At 32.2% G+C, this 23,290-nt stretch overlaps 2 protein-coding genes across 2 annotated transcripts; one reads left to right on the forward strand and one right to left on the reverse strand.

The window, feature by feature from the left end:
* Positions 1–1,117: 1,117 nt before the first annotated feature.
* LOC127736716 (uncharacterized) lies at positions 1,118–11,769 on the forward strand. Its single transcript, XM_052247301.1, has 2 exons — positions 1,118–1,340; positions 10,900–11,769. Exons 1-2 carry the CDS (start codon positions 1,118–1,120, stop codon positions 11,502–11,504), a joined length of 828 nt encoding a protein of 275 aa, XP_052103261.1. The 3' UTR covers positions 11,505–11,769.
* A 3,661-nt stretch (positions 11,770–15,430) lies between these two features.
* LOC127736646 (uncharacterized) lies at positions 15,431–21,352 on the reverse strand. Its single transcript, XM_052247205.1, has 6 exons — positions 20,568–21,352; positions 19,138–19,188; positions 18,230–18,412; positions 17,716–17,922; positions 16,469–16,549; positions 15,431–15,677 (listed from the first exon to the last, which is right to left on the reverse strand). Exons 1-6 carry the CDS (start codon positions 21,350–21,352, stop codon positions 15,431–15,433), a joined length of 1,554 nt encoding a protein of 517 aa, XP_052103165.1.
* Between the last annotated feature and the right edge of the window lie 1,938 nt (positions 21,353–23,290).

The following is a 23,290-nucleotide window of genomic DNA, read 5'->3' on the forward strand; positions in this document are numbered from 1 at the left end:
TTTACAGCTTTTTGTTATGTTGCGCCGGTATACCACTGTCACAAAATAAGGAAAAAGGGTTGAGCGCTCGCAAACCTGTTTTACTCCGCAACATTATGTATGTGCCTGTTCAAAACCAAGAGCTTGTAATTCAGTGGTTGTTGGTAGATGCTGGCTGTCATATTTGATGTTCATATATTTTTTTTTTTCATAAATCGGGCCTTTTTTCTTACTTGAAACATTTTACTATTAGTCATGTTTGACCTTTACTATCTTTCTTTTACTTATTGGTTTTGCTAATTGTTGAAAGCCTTTCGGTTACCTACGATTGCTGACGTCTACGTCATTTGTTCTTAGATGGACAATTGTTAATGGGCAGTCATACCTTATTTGCTTAAAATGAAAATCCTGTTGACCTATTACGCATAAATATCATATGACATTCAACAACGAATTATATTAGTACTATATATACTATAGGGTGTTATTCATTTTTACAACAACCGGTGGTCAAACCAATGCAAACGACGGATGCCTCTGTGGTATGTACAAAAACGCAGTCACGTGATATCGGCACTGGGAGGTGAAAAACGATGTCTCGTGGACATTATTGAATCCGTGCAACAATTATTTGACGGTTCCGTAATTGACCTGATGCAAGACATAATGTTTACTCCTATCATAGATACCTTATTTTCAAGTGGCAATCTGAATTTTCCACCCTTATCTTTTTCCACCAACGCAACATAATCTACATTAAACATTTTTTTATCTCGTCCTGAACATGCATGAGTATTTGTCACTAGTAGATAACAATAAATGACAGTTTTACTTTAAAATAGTACACATAAAAAAATCTAAACCTTACACTGAAAGCAGAAAACTGAGGTCAAACTAATAGTCATTCTATGTAAAATCGTTGATCAAACAAATATGAGGGACAAAAAAGCATGTTTACTGGATGTTTCTATTAAAAAATTTCTGTTTTACTTATTTGTGTCGTTGAGTTGCTTAATTTTTTTACATATACTCCGTATTCTTTCTATTCATATCAAAAAGTATCGTTACATTTAATACGAGCAGCTTACCTTCAATAATTGATAGCTTTTATGTTTCCAGGCAGCAACTTAGAAATGAGATGAAAAACTTCGAGGAAACACTTTTAAAATGGGTTAGGAATAGCGAAACTGCCATTAAAACTTTAAAAACCTTGGCCGAAGAACTCAATGTACATTTTTCAAGAATAAGCAAAACTAAGATAGGTGGTTCGGCAGCGGGTATTGTAGGCGGTGTGTTGGGCATTGTTGGTCTTGCACTGACACCAGTTACATTTGGAGCATCGCTTGGTCTGTCTATTGCAGGTAACATAAAATTATAATGTATTATATATAATTTCTGTGATATGACTTCTGCTGCAGTGATCAAAGAATTTAGAAGAAAAAAAAAGATATACGTATAAAAAATTCGTAAGGGTTCCGCGGAACCCAGTGTCTCGCCTACTTTTTCTGTTAATCACAGGCTCAACAAAAATGAGGAAGTAAATCAATAAAAATATTCCTCTTGATACTATCTTTTGATTGTAAGAAGCTTCTGTCCAAGTTTGGTAAAAATCCAGGATAGTTTATGAATCTAATAAATGTTTAAAAACTTTAACTGCAGACTGAATGTAATGTTAACTAAAAGAAAACAAAATTTCCTTCTAGATACTAGCATTTGATCATAAACAAGCTTCTGTCCAAGTTTGGTACAAATCCAGAATAGTATAAGAAAGTTATTAAAATTTTAAAAACTTTAACCACAGAGTGAATGTGTTGTTTCCTGGCAGAAAATCTAAGTCCATTTAAAAGTAAAATACAGAAAAAATGGATTTATTTTTTTACAAAATTTCCTTCTAGATACTAGCTCTTGATCATAAACAATCTTCTGTCCAAGTTTGGTACAAATCCAAAATAGTATAAGAAAGTTATCAAAATTTTAAAAACTTTAACAACAGAGTGAATGTGTTGTTTCCTGGCAGAAAATCTAAGTCCATTTAAAAGTAAAATAAGGAAAAAATGGATTTTTTTTTTTACAAAATTTACTTCTGGATACTATCTTATGATCATAAACAAGCTTCTGTCCAAGTTTGGTTGGAATGCAGGATAGTTTAAGAAAGTTATTAAAATTTTAAAAACTTTAACCACAGAGTGAATGTAATATTTCCTGGCAGAAAAACTAAGTCCATTTATAAGTTAAATACGGAAAAAATGGAATTTTATTTTTACAAAATTTACTTCTGGACACTATCTTATGATCATAAACAAGCTTCTGTCCAAGTTTGGTAGAAATCCAGGATAGTTTAAGAAAGTTATTTAAATTTCAAAAACTTTAACCACAGAGTGAATATTTGTGGACGCCGCCGACGACGACGACGACGACGACGACGACGCCGACGGAATGTAGGATCGCTATGTCTCGCTTTTTCGACTAAAGTCGAAGGCTCGACAAAAATGAAAGACAGCGTTAAATTAATAAACAAAATACTTTAAACATCTTAGCCAGGCAATTAAAGTCCATTAGTCGAAATTACAAAGAGAAAAAGAACGCAATTGCAAACAAAAGGACACATACTTACACTTCACAGAAAACTATATATTTAGAAATAAGTCCAAACCAAACTCAATGATGACATCCAGAAGGGTTATAAGTTCCTGCTCAAATAGAGCAGCCGTCGTGTTGCCATGGCAAATCAAGATTCGGTGATAAGTCACAGTTGATGATGTCAAGTGCTAGGAAATGACATTATTTTGTCTTAACAGTTATTGCTTTGATTGTTTCGATTGTGTAAGATATTCTAAAAATAACCGTGCAATATCATTTTTCTATCTTCTGTTTTCAGAAATCTACAATTGAAAATATTACTAATTTGTATATTTAATGTATTTTGACTAATTTCATTCGTTCAGGAATAGTACATGTTAAACTATATTTTCAAAAGTCGATTGAAAACGGCGGATAGAAAAGTTATATTGAAGATCTAAAAACCGATATACTTTGTGACGTCATCTAACGAATTTCACGATATTGTTAAGTTTCTCTCTAAGAATATAATGCACTGACGATTTTGATACAAATATGGTCCGAAATTAATAATTATGGTGTTATTAACTGGCTGTTTCTGTATTGGACCTGTTATACTAACATTTATTCAAATAGAAAACTCTTGAAAAACACTTTTTCTCACAACAATATTTATTTATCAGAATTATAGCCTTAAAGAAACACTGCATACACTCTACTTTTCTTTTACAGTACATTTTATACCCCTACCCCTGTTTCTTTTTTTTTAAGAATTTGAAAACAAGACTGTTATTATTGTCAGCTTACCCTAAGTGCATGCTTTCTGACATGAAATGTCTAGAAGCTGTTTGAAACTATTCTGATAACAATATGAAAGCATTTCAGAATACTATAAATGTAAAGTTTAGTAGTTAATCATTCCAACATTCAAGATTATATAACGTATCAAATCCTGCCTTTGTCTCCAGTCCACATCTTACTGTATGCCTATTTGTCAATAAAAGTTCTCAATTTCTGCCTCAAATGGTCAGTATAGAAATCTTGTCACAACAATATAATCTCTAACCATATATCTAACATAATTTAGCTAATATATGAACTAAAAGTATTTAAACAAAGCCATATTTTAAAAAGTTGTATGTATGAAGTGACCAGTCTGATGCATGAATTCACTAAATGTTTTTTATAGAACTGACTGCTAACATCTGTTTTTTGCATAATTTCAAAGCACAGTTACTTTATTCTGTAGAAAAGACCTTTAAAATAATAAATTCATAGCATTTACAAGTTACATTATCTGTTTTATGACCCAGGGGGTAGGCATTTTTCTCTGTTTTTTGCCACTGGGGCCTCAAATATGCTAAATGATTCTGCTGTTTCTGTGAATATGAAATATTGATTACATATTTAGGATAGAACACACTATTGTTAGTTTTATTTAGGTATTTTTGTATCTCTAGCTTGTATTTTTTATGCCGCGATCACAAAAAAACACATTTATTTGTTTGTGGGTTATCGACGGGACAAAAACACCCCAACAACAAAATTCATGAAGGATCTATGAGTTTTAATGACTGCGAAGAGTAAATATAAGCACTTATAAACAATTTAAATTACAAATATACATATATTATGAATTTATTTTGCATTCAGGTCTTTAAGTAAACTAAGCATACTGTAAACTGTGAATTTATGCTGAGTCATTATAGTTAAGGCCCTGGATTTTCTCAATCTTCATGAAATATTTATAAAACTTTATTTTTGAGATAATTTCCTTTAAATCTTTGAGATAAACCAGATTTGGTGAAATCCTATATGTTCTCTTTTTTTACCCAATATAGGTTGCAATTCCGTAAATATACAATTCAATTTCCCATAGGAACTCCCTTTGAGGTTAAAACTGTGCTACTTTAACTATGAAGTTTCGTAAAAAATTATATCCTAGAACTGAAAGTTGATATGCACTACATATTATTCAAAGGTCAAAATATAGGGCTGTGCGGCATATTTTCAACATTTAAATGCCCTGAATTTATAAGAGTTTAAACTTATAATAAAATTCTGTACTACCCCTACCTTCACTTCAGGTTTTCATCAGAATTAAATTGTCGGCGCTACCATGTGTTTCTATGCTGGTAACATTCCCAAGTTATGTCTATATGAGATGAAACACAGAGATCATATCTGGGAACCAGTACGTAAACAAAACAAAATATCTATGAATATTATATATCTCCCCAAAAGAGGCGTGAGTTGTGAAACAGCTGTATTTACAAAGTGCAACCTATAAATTCAAGGTACGCTGTATGGGACCCGAGACTCGAAGAGTCGAGGGCCAATACATCTGATCGAGAATCTATAACAGCGTAAATACAGAAACAACCAGTTCATAACAATTTCATTAAATAATTTTAATTCTTTGATCAAAATTAGAAACTTACCGTGAAGAAGATACAGAAATTCATATCTGAACTTGTCTTTGCGCAGTCACGATGGATATTTTGTCAACATTGATGTAATTCATGATTTCTCGTCCAAGTACTTAATCTTATGCTATTACAATTCATATATTATGCAGCTTGGAAGAATAAATCAGACAGTTTTAACATTGAATCGTCTGCATTCTGATGATAATTGATCAACGGAAATGAAACAGTGATAATAATCGAAAGTTTTACTCGAAAAGGCTGTGAAATATTTCCGTTTCAAGACGTTAGAAAACACTGAACTTCTTTAAACTTTTTTTATGTTATTTTAAGTTTAAAAAATATGATACAAATGGATTTTATGCAGAACGAAACGTCCAAAGTTAAGTAAGCTTAGGCATAAGAAAATTGAAACCGGACGTGAACGTTCGGCTTTTTTCCGTATTGGACCGGTCCGAAATGCAATATGAACTTTTGATTTATATCAACAGGGCAACGTCATCAGTATTCCATATGCTGATTTATCCGTATTAGGGCTGATTTGCTCATATCATTTAATAAATAACAATTATAGCCTTTGCATGAGGTCAATACAGGATATATCGACATAAAGAAGTATATTGACCTCTGGCTTCGTCCTCAGTCAATATACTTCTTTCAGGTCAATATATCCTTATATTACATATGGTGTAGCATTCTACTTTTTTCATTGGTTATTACGATCACATGTTTCAAAGGTTATTTTATGCATCTGAAGCCTTGTTTCTATTTTTAAGTATATTGACGCTATGTTTCTATTTATATGTACATTGACGGTCAATATTAAAAATCTTGCTAAATTTAGATCCGGATATAAGCCGTTCCGTTCCGAAATTACTCTACGTTATGACGTCACACATAACAATCACGAGAGAAGCACCGCAGCAGTCGAAAATTATATAATTTGAATTCCTATTTGTTATAAACAGAAAAAAAAAATATGTTGTGTGTTTGTTTACAATAAAACGAGTTCATCTTATTTATTGATATTTTCAATGGCATGTGAAAAATCTTGCAAAATACAACTAAAAAATACGCAGAAAGAACATTGAAGTCCATTTCCCTAATACATTATTTACACATGTAATATAAAAATTAAGGACTTTTCACTCAGTCAATACGATATATATGGACCTGTTAGATTATACTGTGTCCTCGGTCAATATAATATGAACATGTCCATATATAACATATTGACCTCGCCAAAAGTCCATAATTGATAAGTATCAACCTCATACAAAGGCTATAACTGTATATATAGTTGAACATGTGGCTCTTTCTAAACGAATCAATTTAGTTAGAATATATCATTTGTTTACCCACCAGCTTACATGCTCAAACATAGCTAACATGTTTATGGAATTCGAAAATGTGATAACATGTGATTTTTTTTTTTATTTTTTCTTTTGTGCGTTCCCGTGCTTGCGAGTCACAAGTAGTTCCTATCAAACTAACTTAACTTGAGGCAGGAGCCTGTAGTTCATTGGTTGTCATTGGTTCATGTCTATCATATTTGTTTTTCGTAAATCGTAAATTTAGCAATTGTTGACGCCAACAACGACGACACCATATTTTAGGTCATTGTCCTATAATTATTGGCTCTTCTGTATTTTTAAAGTTATGGTTTATTTATTCTTGGGATAACTTCTCTTATATGTGTGCCACATCATTCTCTCAATTTTAGGACAGTTTATTTACTAAAATTTTAATAGGACGCACACCACCTATTCTTGGCCCTCATTCCTATCCACGTTAAATTTTTCACTTCATAACATTTTATGGAAGAGGGATCAATATACCTGTATTTATACATCAGACCGTACTGCACTGGTTACCGGAATTTTGAATACACCAAACCAGTCACTTCATATCTGAGAAACAGGCTATATATGCTCTCAATTTTAGAATTCAATCATACATTTTTGTATTATTTAAAATTATCAGTAAATTGTGTGCTCTACAAGGATCACCAGTCCTTCACCTTTCATCTGATACTTTAATTACTGAAATATATGCTACATAGTTTCAGATTTACACCTGTGCGTAAGAACTACTTCGTTTTAAATATGTACTACTTTCCAGTATGTTCTTTTTCGACCGGGCCCGATTGGGTGGTGTTACATCTTACAAAATCTATCCAAATTATTTTTGAAAAGAATTCCGCTTAAGCCGGTGCTAGGGGCTGTCTTAAACTTGCAGTGAGGTGAGAGTTTTTTAGCTCCGTGTTGAGGTCTCAATGTGACTTTGAGATGAAGAACAGCAATAAAAGCGCTGTTCCTTTGCTTTTTGTATGTTTTTTTGTTGTGCATTTACTGATTTTGTGTCATGGATGGATACCCCATATCTTTTGTTTTTCTACTATAGCATGTTATATGAGCTTTGTTGCTATTGAAACAGTTTAGTTGGTCACCACCTACGAAATTAAAAACCAACGGTCTAATCTATATAAAAAAACGAGAAACTAGAAACACTTATGAACCACATCAACAAACGACAACCACAGGCTCTTGACTTAGGAAAGGTGCAAACAAATGCACCGGGTTTAAACGTTTTAACAGGCGCAAACCTACACCATAACATGAAACAGTAGTGTAACATAACAACATAGAAAGACACACTATAAACACAATTGAAATGGCTTAACTCGATCAAAAAGACATATTAACAAAAACAAGTAAATATACAATGAACGAATAAATTAGATCTATGACACAATATAAATACAATTATGATAAAAAAAAAACGGGATGTAAATCAATGTCAAAAAGACAACTCTACCCTGAGACAAAATGGCGTTAAATATAATAATGTACACAGGTAAATTTGAATATAATAATTTTTGGTGTTAGGAGTACGGAAATATTTTTTACAAAATAAATAAATTTGTTGTTCATAGTACAGAAGTGAAAATTTATCGTCATACTAAATACTTATCAAAGGGGGTACATATTAAAAATAGTAAGACGAGATATAACACAAAATAAGTAAATATTGAATAACATAAATGGATTACAAATTGTGTCAACAGGTCAAATTAACACAAAAGTATGATTTGAGAGTACTCGCAGTTAATGAAAGCTAGTTAAAAGCCAAAAACAATTAATAATAAAAAATCATGCATCAGAGACTAAAATCAAATAACACACATCCTAGGGATTTAGTGTTTTAACGCCATAGACAGTCTAAGAAGACATGACTTGTGCAATGCCAAAACAAAAGTATCGACAGGCAGTAGGATAGTTAGGATTTAACCTTATAATAAATACGTATCATGTTTTATATATATATATATATATATATATAAAGCATATATGTCACCAAATTCTTAATTAATAAGAAGACATGAAAAACCATGACGAAAATCAGGACATTAACCATTCATATCATCCGAGTCAAACTAGTTTGTGAGTACGCAATAAGACAACGTTACTGCGAGAAAGCATGCACTTTTCTTCAAAATGTAAGCCAACTTAAAAAATAAACATATTTTGCCTATTAAATTGGCTTAAATTTTAAGACGAGTAATGCGATATCGCACACCTTAAGCGGAAGGCGGGATAAAACGTGCGTCGTTAGTAACGCTATAGATTTACACCAAGAAAGGAAAAGTGGGTACATAACCGAAAAATTACTTCTTGTGGTTTATCATGAATCAAAGCAAGGAGGCCTTTGGTGTCTCAAAACTTCAAAGAAATTATCAAAATGACTCCTAAACTTCACCTTTTTACTACTGTTACTGTTTCAGACACGCCAGAGATGGTACAAATAAACTCCAGGATTAAATTTTTGTACGCCAAAGATCGCTTTGTCTACAAAAGACTCATCAGTGACTCTCGAATAGATATAAGAAGATGTGGTATGAGTGCCAATGAGACACCTCTCCATCCAAGTCACAATTTGTAAAAGTAAACCATTATAGGTCAAAGTACGGCCTTCAACACGGAGCCTTGGCTCACACCGAACAGCAAGCTATAAAGGGCCCCAAAAATGACTAGTGTAAAATCATTCAAACAGGAAGACAAGATGCTTGAAAATGAAGATACTAAAGTGTCCACTCCCTCATGCAAAGGTGACCTTCGATGGATTTGGCTATAATTGTTAAGTCTTTTTTGGTCATATAACTCTTCAACTGTTGTTGTCTTTATACATCATTGGCTTTCAAATATTCGGCTATGGACATTCCTGATGAATGTTAATCTAGAAAAGCGCTTCGGAAGCATGCAATTTATAGTGTTTTTTTTTTAATATTCTAACTTGTAATGACACACTATTTGTTTCACTTGGTGGTCCTTTTATTGGTGATAGTCGATTGTTTTTTTTTTTATTAGTAAGATGCAGACTTCTTACGCGTCTGGCGTATCAAATTATAAGCCTGGTACCTTTGATAACCAATTTCAATATTTGAAAGGTGTTGTATTTGTTGCTCGCATCGCTCCCACTGAAAATTAAATAAATATTATATACTTGATACGCTTTTACTGCTTATACAATAAAAAGCTTGGATATTACTTTTTGTAAACTTTTCGTTTAACGCTCTTAAAGTTTCACGTTTCCAAACTTTTGGTAGCGATGGTGAACGTATCTGATGAAGGATATTCCATAAACATTTTTTTTATGTTGAATATTTTAAATATCGAATCGACATCGGGGTTGATTTAGGTTAATCATTTTCGCCAAAAGGATTGCTAAGATATCTCATTGCATAAGTTTCAGTTTTGGGGTAAAGATTGCATGATAGTACTGACTTGATATCTAAATCTTTTCAATGTTTATCACTACCCATGATAGTTCAACCAAATAGTGCAATAAAGTGATCATTCTTTAGATCCTATCTAGTCAATTTCACACAATTCTTTTAGCGATATGTTATACTTAGATATTCAAGTTGTAATATAATGGGTATTTGAATTTCAATACTTTTCAAGAAAACTTTTCTATATTGAAATTACATAAGAAATTCATGGTGTACGAATCTGTTATTTAAATAGACTCAAATGTACAATCATGAACAAAGGAAGATAACTTCAACTCAAATTTGGCCTATCAATGTTTTATTTTATATTCACAAAATTGCAATATGAAAGCAATCTTTACCCTTCAGTGCTCACAAGAACTTTGATTTTGCACAAGGGGTGTATATATCAACTTGATACATCATACGAGAGCTTATGAGTCTTCAGGGTATTGTTTGAAAAGGATTGCTTCTTTTATGGGAGCTATAATTTATTGATTTCATTTCTTCAAACATTTAAATGATGGTACTGACTTTATATCTAAATCTGTCCAATGTTTATCACTACCCATGATAGTTCAACCAAATAATACAGTAAAGTGATCATTCTTTAGATCCTATCTAGTCAATTTCACACAATTTATTAGTGATATGTTATACTAAGTTATTCAAGTTGTAATATAATGGGTATTTGAATAATATTTTCTTTATTGAAAATTACATAAGTAATTCATGGTGTTCGAATCTGTTATAAAGATAGACGCAAATGTATAATCATGAACAATCTTTACCCTTCTTTGCTCACAAGCACTTTTATTATGCACAAAGGGTGTATATATTATACGAGAGCTTAGGTGTCTTCAGGGTGTTGTTTGAAAAGAATTGCTGCTTTTATGGGAGCTATAATTTATTGATTATATTTCTACAAACATTTGAATGATAATCATGATTTATTTTACTTTTTACCGAGTGTCTTTCACAGATAACCATGGATAAGATAAAACAAAAAAGATACAAGATAAAAAGGGGGAAATCAAAATTCGTAAATTCTATAAAACAGACAGCGCCACCATGGCCAAGAAGAAAAACGACGAAAACATAAACAACAAACAACAATAACATAAATTTATCAATCTCATAATTTGCATATACTATTATTGACAGGTGGTGTTGTCGCTGGATTAGGTGGAGCCACTGTTGGGGGGTCATTTATTGCAGATAACGTTCTGTCAAAAAAAACAAAGACAAACGCAGAGGTCGCATTGGCAACATATTCCTCAGAAATTAAATATATCAAGGAAACATGTTTGGAACTAGGGCAAAAGTTGAAAGACATTGGACCATTAGAAAAGAAATTTCCGGAATGGGTACGCTTTTGGATGTTTTTCGCACATGGACAAGCATCAGACATTAGCAAATTAAACTGGACAACCACCGAAGAACTCATAAATACAAGTATAACAAATGTTGAATCAGCTGCAAGATTTGTTGGTGGAGGAGTTGGAGCTGGAATCAGAATTACCGGTGCTGCTTTACGAGTAACTGGAACTAGTCTGCACGTGGCCAGCGGTATTATTGGCGCCCTGATGATTCCGTTTGATATTTATACGTTAGTAGACTCTGCTATTGACGTGCACAAGAAAAACAAACATAAAACTTCTAAATTAATCATCGACATATCTGAGGCAATTGCGGGTGAAATTCCTACAACTACAAAAGACAACATTATAGAAATGATCAAGTGCACAAAAAGCAATATTCACGCATGATTCCTTTTTGAAAGTGTGTTAAGCAATTTTCATGAATAAAGAGTCAATTTCCAGAGGACATAAGATTGAGAAGCTAACCACATTTTGAAATATTTTTTAACGCATTTAACAATGTTTAATTGGTTCATCCAGATGTGCATTCCGTATGCATTTCAACTATTTCTTCTTTGTGTGATATGTTGTGTATCATAATGGTTTTTTTGTGCAGTAAATTTGATTAGTATGGAAATAGATTAACTAAAACTAAAATCAAACATGATTTCTGTAATCATGGCAATATGATATTTCAACGGATGGGACAAGGTAGATTGACAGGTTATTCCTAACCAGCTAAGCGACTTAAATCATATCCAGTAGTAAGATTTACTACAATATTGTATGATGAGACTGACCCTTGCTTGTTCTCCCCTACATTTGTATACAATATATAAGGATCGTATAATATGATATTAGAATGTTAATAACTTACATTTAATTTCATTTTTATCTAAATCAAAGGTAATTACAAAAAAGTACAATCACAAAAAATACTGAACTCCGAGGAAAATTCAAAAAGGAAAGTCCCTAATTAATCGAATGGCAAAATCAAAAGCTCAAACACATCAAACGAATGGATAACAACTGTCATATTCCTGACTTGGTACAGGCATTTTCTTATGTAGAAAATGGTGGATTGAACCTGGTTTTATAGCTAGCTAAACCTCTCACTTGTATGACAGTCGCATCATATACGACGGCTAAAATTGAATTGGATCAAACCTATACACACGTGTATAGTGTTTCATTTAAAATTGCTGTTATATTATTTCTAAATCATTTAAAAATAAGGAAGGCATTTCCCTCATGCATAGCCCTGATTCCTTGTCCTGGTTTGGGTTAATATTGACCCTTTCTTGTTTAATCAGCTTTTCAACGTTTGCATTAGGTTTGGGACTTTCAAAACGTTTGGCCTGGAGTATCAACGAAAAGACATTAATTGTCAAAATCACATCTGGTGCAATAAATCAAATTGATACCGTTTATGTTATTACTTCTTTGAAAGAAAAAAAGAAAATTTTTAATTATCCAAAAATAGATTAACTGTCAATTGAAATTTCTGAAAAAAGATTTATTTAAACAATCTATTATATTTAGAGACAGCAGTTTACATTTGTAATCAACCGATTGTGTCCTAACTGTGACCGAGTCTAGACTTGCTAAAGGTAGGTTATACATGTAAAGCATGAAACACTTTTGTTATCGACACACCTGTTTGCCACTTGTCAGTAGCTCATGAACTTCTTGCTTTTGGTTCGAGTATTCAAAATAGATTGGTAAAGTATGTTGCTTCTTATTAACAAGAGGTTCAGATAATTTCATTGAAAGATAAAGCACAAATGGAAGTAATTGGGAAAAACAAAGAGGGAAATAAACTAGTCTAAGAATTTATAGAAAATACACTGCCTTGTATCATACAGGAAACAAGTCAACAAGACTTCAAGTAGTTCCTCTTTTTGTAATAAAAAAATGTTATCTTTCAAATTGGAAATGGGGCTATCTATACCATTTAATGGTAAAAAGGATAACATTGTACTCTTTTATTAGCTTTATTTGGTAGTATTCCCTCGTCTGATTGTACATTTACTCAACGAACTTGTACAATTCCTTTTACTAGAATCTCGCCATCCTCCTTAAGAAGTAATGGTGGCCATACACAATATTCAATTCTTTTTCCTCCCTTGGTAAATTCTCTATATAAATCTTTGTCAACGACTGATCCTTTCGGTGGTTCTTTGTCTAAACACAATGGGGGCTCCTCTAAGGTCATACACCAGCATAAATATACACATTTACCGTAAAAAGGAGTATCGTATATTTGTTTAAGTAACTTGTCCTTTTTAAATGAACACTTGGTCAGCTCTGATTGAAACTTGTCCATCTTTGGTATGTTCTTAGGTAGAAAAATAAAAATCATTTGTACGAATCATCAGGAAGAGATATAGATCAATTAATATTCATTCACAAAATTTCCATAAATGTTATGTGAACAAATACGAGTTCTCTTTAAAACAAAATATTCGTATCTCAGGAAATTCATAAGAAGATCAAGTTAAAATTTGATACATTAAGCAATCAATCATGTAATTTGAAGAATGATGTCATTATGTTTGCTCATTTTGACAAACTATAAGTTAATTTCAAGATGATAAATCACATTAAGAAAGTTTTGCAGTGTTCTTTTGTTTAGGGTTTTAGTGTTCTGTATTTTTTATTTTTTCTACAAAACACTCACTACTGGCGCTGGAATCATATCAGAAGAAGGCAAGATTTGTAAGGAAGTTGAAGAGCTTTAAAAACAAATTAATTCAAAAAGAATTATTTGAAAATAAAAACATCGTTAAAGAGTGATACCTGTCTGATGTTTATGGCTGTATCAACTGCTATTCGTCTACGTAAATCCATTATTGCCTTTATATCTGTTAAAGGGAGCTGGAAGTCGAAATGATATTATTTATAACATAAAAACGTATTTCGTTAATTCATAGGAAACAAATGGTAAAAGAATAAAAAAAATCACCTGTTCTAATAAGACGGAGTAAACAATCAAAACACTTCTTGGTTGATTTTTTTCTAGCCATATTCAGTCTTTACGATCATGCATGAGCTTATATAAACAGGTGTGACTTTAAAGCTATGGACATTCTCTAATCGATTAATAATAAAATACGAGATTTAGCCCCAAAAGATGATATGTTGTTATATATGTTGAATAAAATGCCAAATAATATAGAATAACCTTTTATTAACTTTTTTTTATTAACCTGTTAAATGGTCCGAGTACACAGTTATTTCGTAGTGCATTTCTTTTAGACAATAAATGGAAATACAAAAAATCCCACCTGCGCTTTCTCAATAATATTTTTACAGTGTGTTGTACTACTTTTGGGACAAATTATATCAAAATTATAGAAAACTTCATCGGCTCTAACTGAAAATATGGATAATTTTATGTTAAGGGGGTCTTGAAATCTTTTGACAGCTTCCGAAATGCTAATTTTTAACCTTTTCCAGCTGGACCAAATCACTACTTTATTTTAAAATTCATGAATCAAATTTTTTTACAGTGTAATTTTATCCCCCTACTTGCTATTTGAGGCATACAACATGAAGAAATAAATTTGGAAGGGGTATAAAAAAATTGGCAAGTAACACACTATCCACACTAGGGACTATATTCGTGGACAACGAAAATCAAAGGACGATAACTGTGTACTCGGACCAAATAGAAACTATACCTTCACGTAATTTTCTCTTTGTTGAATAATTGTCTCGTATGGAATCACATCACATCACTTTATTTTGCAAATTTCTCTTCTCAAATGCATCGTTGCAAGAATATCTAGATTTTAGTCATAAACTCACCCTTCTGCCATTATTTGAGAGAAACACTGTATCAATCAGATCTTGTAGCTGTTGCTCTTCTATATGTTTACACAGTTTGTAACAAGCCTGGAATACACATACACACGTTTACGAAGCACAATCCATTGACAAAGAATTAAAAGAATATCGGAAATGCAGTACTAGTATGATTAAAGCAATTGAAAACAAATTTAGTAAGCATGATAATTGAAAATACGCATTTATTTACCCAAAATATGCAAAATTGTTAGAATTTTGTAATCAAAAGTGTATTGTTCAGCAACGAACAGCACACGGTAGTAAAATCTTCCTCAATATTAAAAAAGACGAGTCATTGCAACATAAAATAAACTTTGATAAAAACACCTTCAAAACTTCCCCTTAGTATACATGTACAAACAACAACAAAAATCGCATAGGAAATATACTCATGTATTGTATTTGGTAAAATAATTTAAATTCCAAGTAATACATATTTCATATTTTATGGCTTTAAACTTGGTAAAACACAACAAATGATAAAGCTAGTTTACCTTTATGACTATGTATAGATGTTTTATAACGAGGTCCATAGCCCATCGTTTTCCAGACTGTGTAAGCATGTCCAAGGCATCACTCCATTCGTTATCATACAATTTAGAGTACATGTAAATAATGCTGTTTGGTCTACTGCTCTTCTGTGATATGGGAGGTAACTCGCTGACTTTGTCATGGATAGTAGTTGAAACAGTTTCTGCTATGCTGTGGTTGGCTACAGTTTCAATAGACATCCTGTGGAATAAAAATGGTAATGTTGAAACTTTTCATGGAATATCAAAGAAATTAGTCAATACAGTTGAAAGGAGAGAGATGATCTAATCTATAATATAACCTCTCTTGGGAATTTTAAACGCATAACAGATGGCGGCTTTTCAAAATTTTTGGAAAATGAACGTTCTTTCTGTGTTATGTCTAAATAACAGATATATTTGTGAAGTGGTTACTGCTATACGTATTTGGGTGCCACAGAAGTCTTTTTAAAAATAAAATCGCGTCTGTCGTACCAAATTATAGGTATGTTACATTATATCTTTGCTGGGTTATTGCTTCAGTCTATGATTTGTTGAATTTTTGAAGTAGGTTTTAGAAACGTTGTGGTACCAATATTCAAGTTTATTTGGATAATTCATACTTAATTATATACACTTTTATATTCATTAAGTTTTTATTCATGTATTTGAGTTTTGACTGTTCATACTGTAGGGATGAACAGTGTAAAAAAGGCGCCAGTCCACTACTGGTAACATCTTTTGCGTTAAATCATTAATTCGTTTTAACTCGAGGATTGGAACATTGTTCTATATGGTGATTGTTTACTTTTGTGCTTTTTCTCTTTGCTTCTTTTATTACTAGTTTGTTATCATAGATATATTTATGGAATAATATATTTAAAAAAAAAATCCTGAAAGGTAAAATGTATTCATAAAATTAATATAGTACAACGATTTGAGTTGATTCAAAACAGATAGTTGCCTAATTGATGTCTGTGAACATATCATTTTAATTAATATATATTTATTTACCTTGTTTGGATACTTTTTGTGTCATCAGTGTTGTTTTGGAGGTCTTCAAAGGATCCCATATCAGTACTTTCAACATTCAGTCTACAATATACACTTGTTACTTATTGCAGATCATGTATAACGTTTATTGATAATGTCAATGTGTACATAATACATGTTATTATATATAAAATACAATTGTTAATTCTAATAAATTAAAAAGAGTATGTATTATGCCCTGTGGTTGTGTTTTGATATTTCTTTATTGTTTAGTATAATTGTCTACTAAAAACGAAAATTTTGCCGGTGTAGAATATGCCTTTTACGAATAAAGTTGTTTTTATCTTTAACTACTACTCCGATATATTAAATGTACATGTAAAGTTTTTTTGAAATTGAGTTTTCACTTTTAATGAAACATATTCAACGAATATGCAATCCTGAAGATAAATCTAAATCATATGATAAGATCAGCTAGTGAAAATTGCCAATCAGCGTTAATTCTGTGTTTAAAATTGTTAAGACGCTTTGTATACACTGGGTGTCGATTTGAGCTTGACTAATTGATAAATTAATGTTTGCTTAATGTCCAGTGGCAAATATTTCATGCAGTTTCAGGACGAAAACAAATTAACAATAAATACAAAAGATATATCATGTAATAGCAGTTGACTGGTATAAAGGGCAGGAAAGTTGAAAGGCCACTGGAAAATGAGGGTTTTTGGATATGGACCTTGCAACAGGCCACGAACGGATCCCTCAAAGAGGTGTTGCAAGGGTTCTTAGCGTGCAGAGTGGTATAGGATTTCACTTCCCCATTCTAACGGGGTGTAGTTGTGTATTTTTACATCCCACACAACCAAACGGTCGACCAACATTGGCAAGAGTTTAACTGCTGGTCGCAAGATGACCAAAGAATGGTCATTTTTCTATTCCCCAGTCTTCATTGTGGTTAGAGCTTGAAATATTGTTCGGAAACTTAATTTGTGTATTGTCGAAAAACGTATGTGAATCTTATTGTCTTTAAGAGTACCTTTTTCTGAATTATTGGACTACCACTGTCTCCTAGAGATATATTCTATAGCCTTAATTTGAATATCTGAATGAAAGATAGGGCGTTCATTACGTTAATGCGTCATTAACCTTACAACACAATACATCAACAGTCATCTAGAGGACAACGCATAGTCTCGTAATATCGCATGAGTCATTTTATTTTTCATTCATCCTGTATATCTGATCATATCTAGAAATCATTGTTCACTTACATCTTGCTCTTCAGTTTTGAGAAGGAATGTCCAACAGATGAGATACTATGATAGAACTCGGATAATTCATCATCGTCCACCATTGGTTTTCTCAGAGCTTCCAATATATCATCCTCCTGCATCAAGGAAAACTTCATCGCGTTTGTGCAGTAGTTAGATAGAAGTGATGTAGCATGCATCATTTCTTTTGTCTGTTTTCTGAGTTTACTGCAACAAATTATAACACAAATTTATCTATAAACATGCTATGTCGATGGATCTAATGTTTCAAAGCTTCGGTTGATGAAGGTAAATGTCTAAGATTATAAACATAAAAAAAATATCTGCTAATTTCCTGTTTATATTTCAGACCTTCGTGTTTATAAAGTTTTCAAGAGTATTCAATGTTTGTTAAGGAGCGCTAAACATAAGATCCATCATCTATGGATGCTAATATATGTAAGCCATTCCGACTAACCATATTTCGTACTGCAGAATACATGAATTAATAACAGTTAAACATTAAATGCTATACCTGAGTTCCATTTTCAAAGCTTGATTTTCACTTTTGATATACATGATGGAATCTTCTTCGTATTTAGTCAGCATGGTTGTCGCTGTCATGTTTGTCTTAATACTAATTCTCGATTGTGGTCTGGACGCTGGGTTAGTAGCCAAATCAACCATTGTAATTTCTCTATCATAGGCGGTTGCAAGTCTAAAACATTCAAGAATTTTATGCAATAATATATATTAAGTGAACATATTACTCATGATATCGTGTATATGCCCGAAACCTTGGGGAAAAAAATTACTTTTAGCAATACCGGCTGTAAAAATAATTGTCCGTATCTAATCGTATTTAATCTAATGTACATATTTCAGTTTATGTGTTGATGTTTAACGCCACATTCAACTATTCAAGCTATACCATGTGGGTAAGTGTCTGTTGGTGTCGGGAGCCAGATAAATGGTTCATTTTGTTATGTATATACTGTACATAAATGAAAACGTTCACTTTTTCATTAAGAACCAGTCATTTTTGTTTATAGATAGCATTTTACTTATATGCCTCTCTCGGTGGTCTTGTGGGAGCGTTTTCGCCTCGGGTGTCAGGAGTCGACGGTTTGAACCCCGCCCGGGTCAAACCAAAAACTTTAAAATTGATAGTTGTTGCATCTCCACTAAACACGCGGCATGTAGGAGTAAGAATAAATAATGGTCGGCTTTGAGTCAGATGATATGTCCGGGTTGGGTGACCTGTCTTCCTGTGGACTGTTACCTTGTGAACTAGCACGTTAATCATCCGGCTCGGTATGTCGGTGAGGAAAAGGTAGGATTAATATTGATATGACATTAACATTTTCTCGTCCTTAATATGCATTTAATTTGCCGCTGAACGTTCAGCAGTCATCTATCATCATTAAATTGGTTAATCTTCACCTCTCTATTTCTTCTTGCGTTTTCACAGGCAACGGAACATTGATACCAGTTCTGTCAAAGAAAATAATATAAAAAAGGTAAAATCGCATCACTCTGTATTTCATGAAAGTAAAAGACTGAGTTGTCTATAGCTATGTCATAGTAGCGCTTCGAAATACCGTAAATTCAACGCTCCAACTACCGTGTGTAATATCAGATTAAACTCACCCTTTTCAATCGGAAAATACCTGTTTCCAATCAGGCATATGGCATTTCCCATCGTTCCGTAGGTCTAGCATTTAATTTTGTCAGTTAATTTTATGAAATTCCCCTTTTTGATTTACCTTGGAGTTCGATATTTTTAATAAAAAAATTTTATAATTCGATCGAGCAGCAGAAAGGTTCCAAATATCAAGACACTTTATTCATAAACTAGTAACTGTTTGTATTGTGGAATGGTTAGTATCACACGTTATCCCTAAAAGTTCTCTTTAAAACTGAATGTGAAATTGTTTTCTTTGTCTATTTATATCTTTATTATGGTACCTCGATTTCAATTGCGGGGGTATGAAGTATACATGTTTGTTTGATAACTCAGTCTTTCTTCGTTTGAACAGGTCTCCGCTAGAACTGTCTGTGTACATACAACGTTGTTGTGTCTTTGTATTTTAATTAAGCACTTACGTTGGACGCAGATTAAGATTTGAAAAATGTGTTGATACTTTTTAGATTATAGATTGTAAACTATTATACATTTTTATTTTATGATGTTTAGGGCGAAACCCAATTTAGTGTTATGAAATAAAACTGGGCGACAAAATCTTTTTAAACTAAAAACTAATGAGCCGGCTTTCAAAGCATGCGTCAAGAAAATTAAAAGAGCCTTTTGGATAAGCAATGTTGATTTAAAGTACTGCCAAATAGGTACTTACTGAAATCAAAGGGAAAAAACTCCTTTGTTTTGTTTTGTTTTGTTCTTTTGATTTAAAGGGGGATAGAGAATTTTGAAACTAACTGATGTTAAAACTCCCGTTTACACATTAGGATGTACAATGTAAGAAAACCACCCATCATATACAAAAATATCATGGTAGCTGATATTTTTGCAAATGGGTTGCTTTATATATATTATTATTCGAAATTTCGAGTATCTGCAGTTCATTGATTTATGATCCCGAAACCCGACTAAATTTGAATAGAATTTATTTCAATTTATGAAATTGAAGTGCATTTTGTTTTGTATCTTTTTATTTATAGCGTTGATACAATGAAATTCAAATAGGAAAGTCATTTGGAATTTTTCTATCACAATTGACATATACCAGTATTATATACAATTGACTTCAGACTATTTATGGTTGTTGTAGATAATATGAAATAAATGCAATTGTTTTATGTATAACACCAAATGTGTAGATTACATTTTCACGTTACATGCGACTCATACTTACAATGCTTCTAAGTATTCCACTAATGATCTTAACTCGGTTTGGACAAGTTCTGAGTGTTGGAATTTTCTATCATCAGGAAAATCAGCTCTTGTCTTAATAGAAGGTAAATCTAAATTTTCATGAACTTTTATATATTTACAGAAAAGATGGATATTTTCTAGGTTGTGAGGTGCTGTAGAAATTTTATGAAGTGTACGGTTGGTGTCCGTCCATACATCAATAGTCTTCTGAAGCTTTGTAACACTTTCGGCAGCCACTGTTTTATCTAATCGTGCCTGGTCTTCAATAGCGGCGACTATGGCAGAGGCAAGATTAGAGGCGAGGTTAATGACCTGCCGTCTAGTATTCTGTCTTTCTGTAGAACTGAACCTTTGTTTATCAAGTTCATGTCTCTGCCTTCTAGCCTTTTCTATCTTCACTTTAAGTGATGCGATTTTTTCATCTGTTTGCCTTCGTATCTCTTTAGCAGCGTTATCTACATTGTATATCACGTGATTTTTATGCTGAGAGAGATCATTATCTAGGCATTCCTCACACAGCTGGAGAGTGCAAGTAAAACAAAAACGGACGACTTCCTTCAAATGAGTCCGACATTGGAATGGTTTATTGTCGATGCTCTTTATCAAGTGTTCACTCGAACTATAGATAGTCGGAGGTGCTGCAGATACTCCACAGAAATGTTCACGCTTACAATCACTACATAAATACTGTAGACACTTCTTACATAGTTTTAAATATTTCCTTTCTTCACAACGATTACAAAACTGAATTATAACTGTCGCCATTTTTGTTTAAAACAATCAAATGTTAACCAATGAACCATTAAATATAGTTTTAACATTAACAATTGATTAGAAACAGTTGAAGAGAAATTGTCAAACAATACCCCCAGATCAGGTATTTAATTGTCAAAAATTGTTTAAGATTCGTTACATGGAATATGTCATTATCGACGTTAAACTTGAAACATTTATTATGCATATAACAATATTCTTACAATCGTTGAAAAAAATGAATACAGTATTTTGAGAAGTATGGACCAATTTTTCAAAATAAAAATTACCAAATTTAATGAAATAATTATTTTTGAACGTCTAAATGGTACTTGTACCATTGTTAAGTCTATTATAACTTGTATTGCATATAAGAATATACATTTGTAAGCATAAAAGTCTTCCACTTTCCTTTTCAGTTTTGAATCAAAAATATTTCATGCGTTATTATCTAAAATAGATAAAAGATTTCATAATAAACTTTTTCTTTGAGTGTACATGTACCTTTTATGTTGCAATGCTATTTTTGTTGTATTGCATGTACCTACACCAGTTTGCAGTTTGTTATATTTTTCAAATACATGTAGCTGACAATAAAACTAATATCGTTATTTCAGTTCAAACGAGATAACAACGATATTAGGTATAATAAATATAAAATTAGCAAACCTACCAAATGTTATGAATTTAACTGAAAAGTAGCAAACAGGTGTTTTGGGTGAAAACATGGCTATATGAACCGCAAGTTAGACCCTTGCTTGAGGAGATATTAATCCTTCTAGTTTTACAGGATGCATAACATTTGTAATCCACGGAAAAATCTATTCATCAAATACGGATTGATTAATCAAAGTCTCTTGAAAGAAAAGTATCAGGCTATTCTAAAATCGTCTGAAACAACATACATGGGGATCTGTCGATGTAGATTCCTGATGTGCTCTTATCCTTCCTTACTTTCATGTGTATTGACAGTCCTATTTCCCGACAGACTGTTTATTGATCACAATGTGCAAGTAAATAGACAAAAACCATTGTGTTTCTTCATACGTACAGTAGGTGTGCTTCACTGTCTGAAGAAGTATTGAAAATAACCTTCTAAGAAGTATATACTGTTGTAAGCCACTACTTGTGCTTCTAATTTGTGTGTGTTTAGCTGTAGACATAAAGATCCGATTGTGCTGTCGTACAGAAAGCAGGTGACATGTTCGTAAAATTACTGGGAAAGAAAAATAGTCTCAATGTAAACTCCGTGATATTTTTTATCATTATTCACCATTTCATTTCAATATCAAGACTACTAGTAATCTGAACTAGACATGTTATACAGACCATTGTCTATTTATTAACACGTTGTGTTGACTTCTATATGTTGTTTTGATACACATGTACATGCATATCTTTTTAGGGTTTCTGTCTCAATTGCATAAACCAATCATCTCCTTTTATTTATGTGTAGAAAAAATATTTTCCCTTTTATATTTTATTGGATGAATAGTAAGTAGACATTTTAAGTTGTTCTTGAAACACGGCTTATAGAAATAGGCATCACTTTCTAGAAACTTTAAGAGTCATATATATATATATATATATATATGTATGCATACTACAAAGTAATAGAAATTGGAAAAGAAAAAAGTAATTTATTAATCGAAGTTCTCTTGATTTAACATAAGCAAGTTTCCATGTTGTCCATGGCATTGTATGTTTTACATGTACTTGAATTTGTCGTTTCTAAACGCCTTCTCCCTAACGTCAGAGTACCCAAATTGCACCTATTCAGCAAAAATAGCAGCGAAAATCTTACAATTTTTCTTTGAGACTAAACAATTGGTATTATTATGATTTGACATTATACACGTCTTTCAACATAGGTAGCCTATATTTAAATATACACAAAACGTTCACAGAATATATCAACAGATGATGTATTCACTAGAAAAAGTAACATCT

This window comes from Mytilus californianus, unplaced genomic scaffold (assembly GCF_021869535.1).
Source record: "Mytilus californianus isolate M0D057914Y unplaced genomic scaffold, xbMytCali1.0.p SCAF_35, whole genome shotgun sequence".
Lineage (NCBI taxonomy): Eukaryota > Metazoa > Mollusca > Bivalvia > Mytilida > Mytilidae > Mytilus > Mytilus californianus.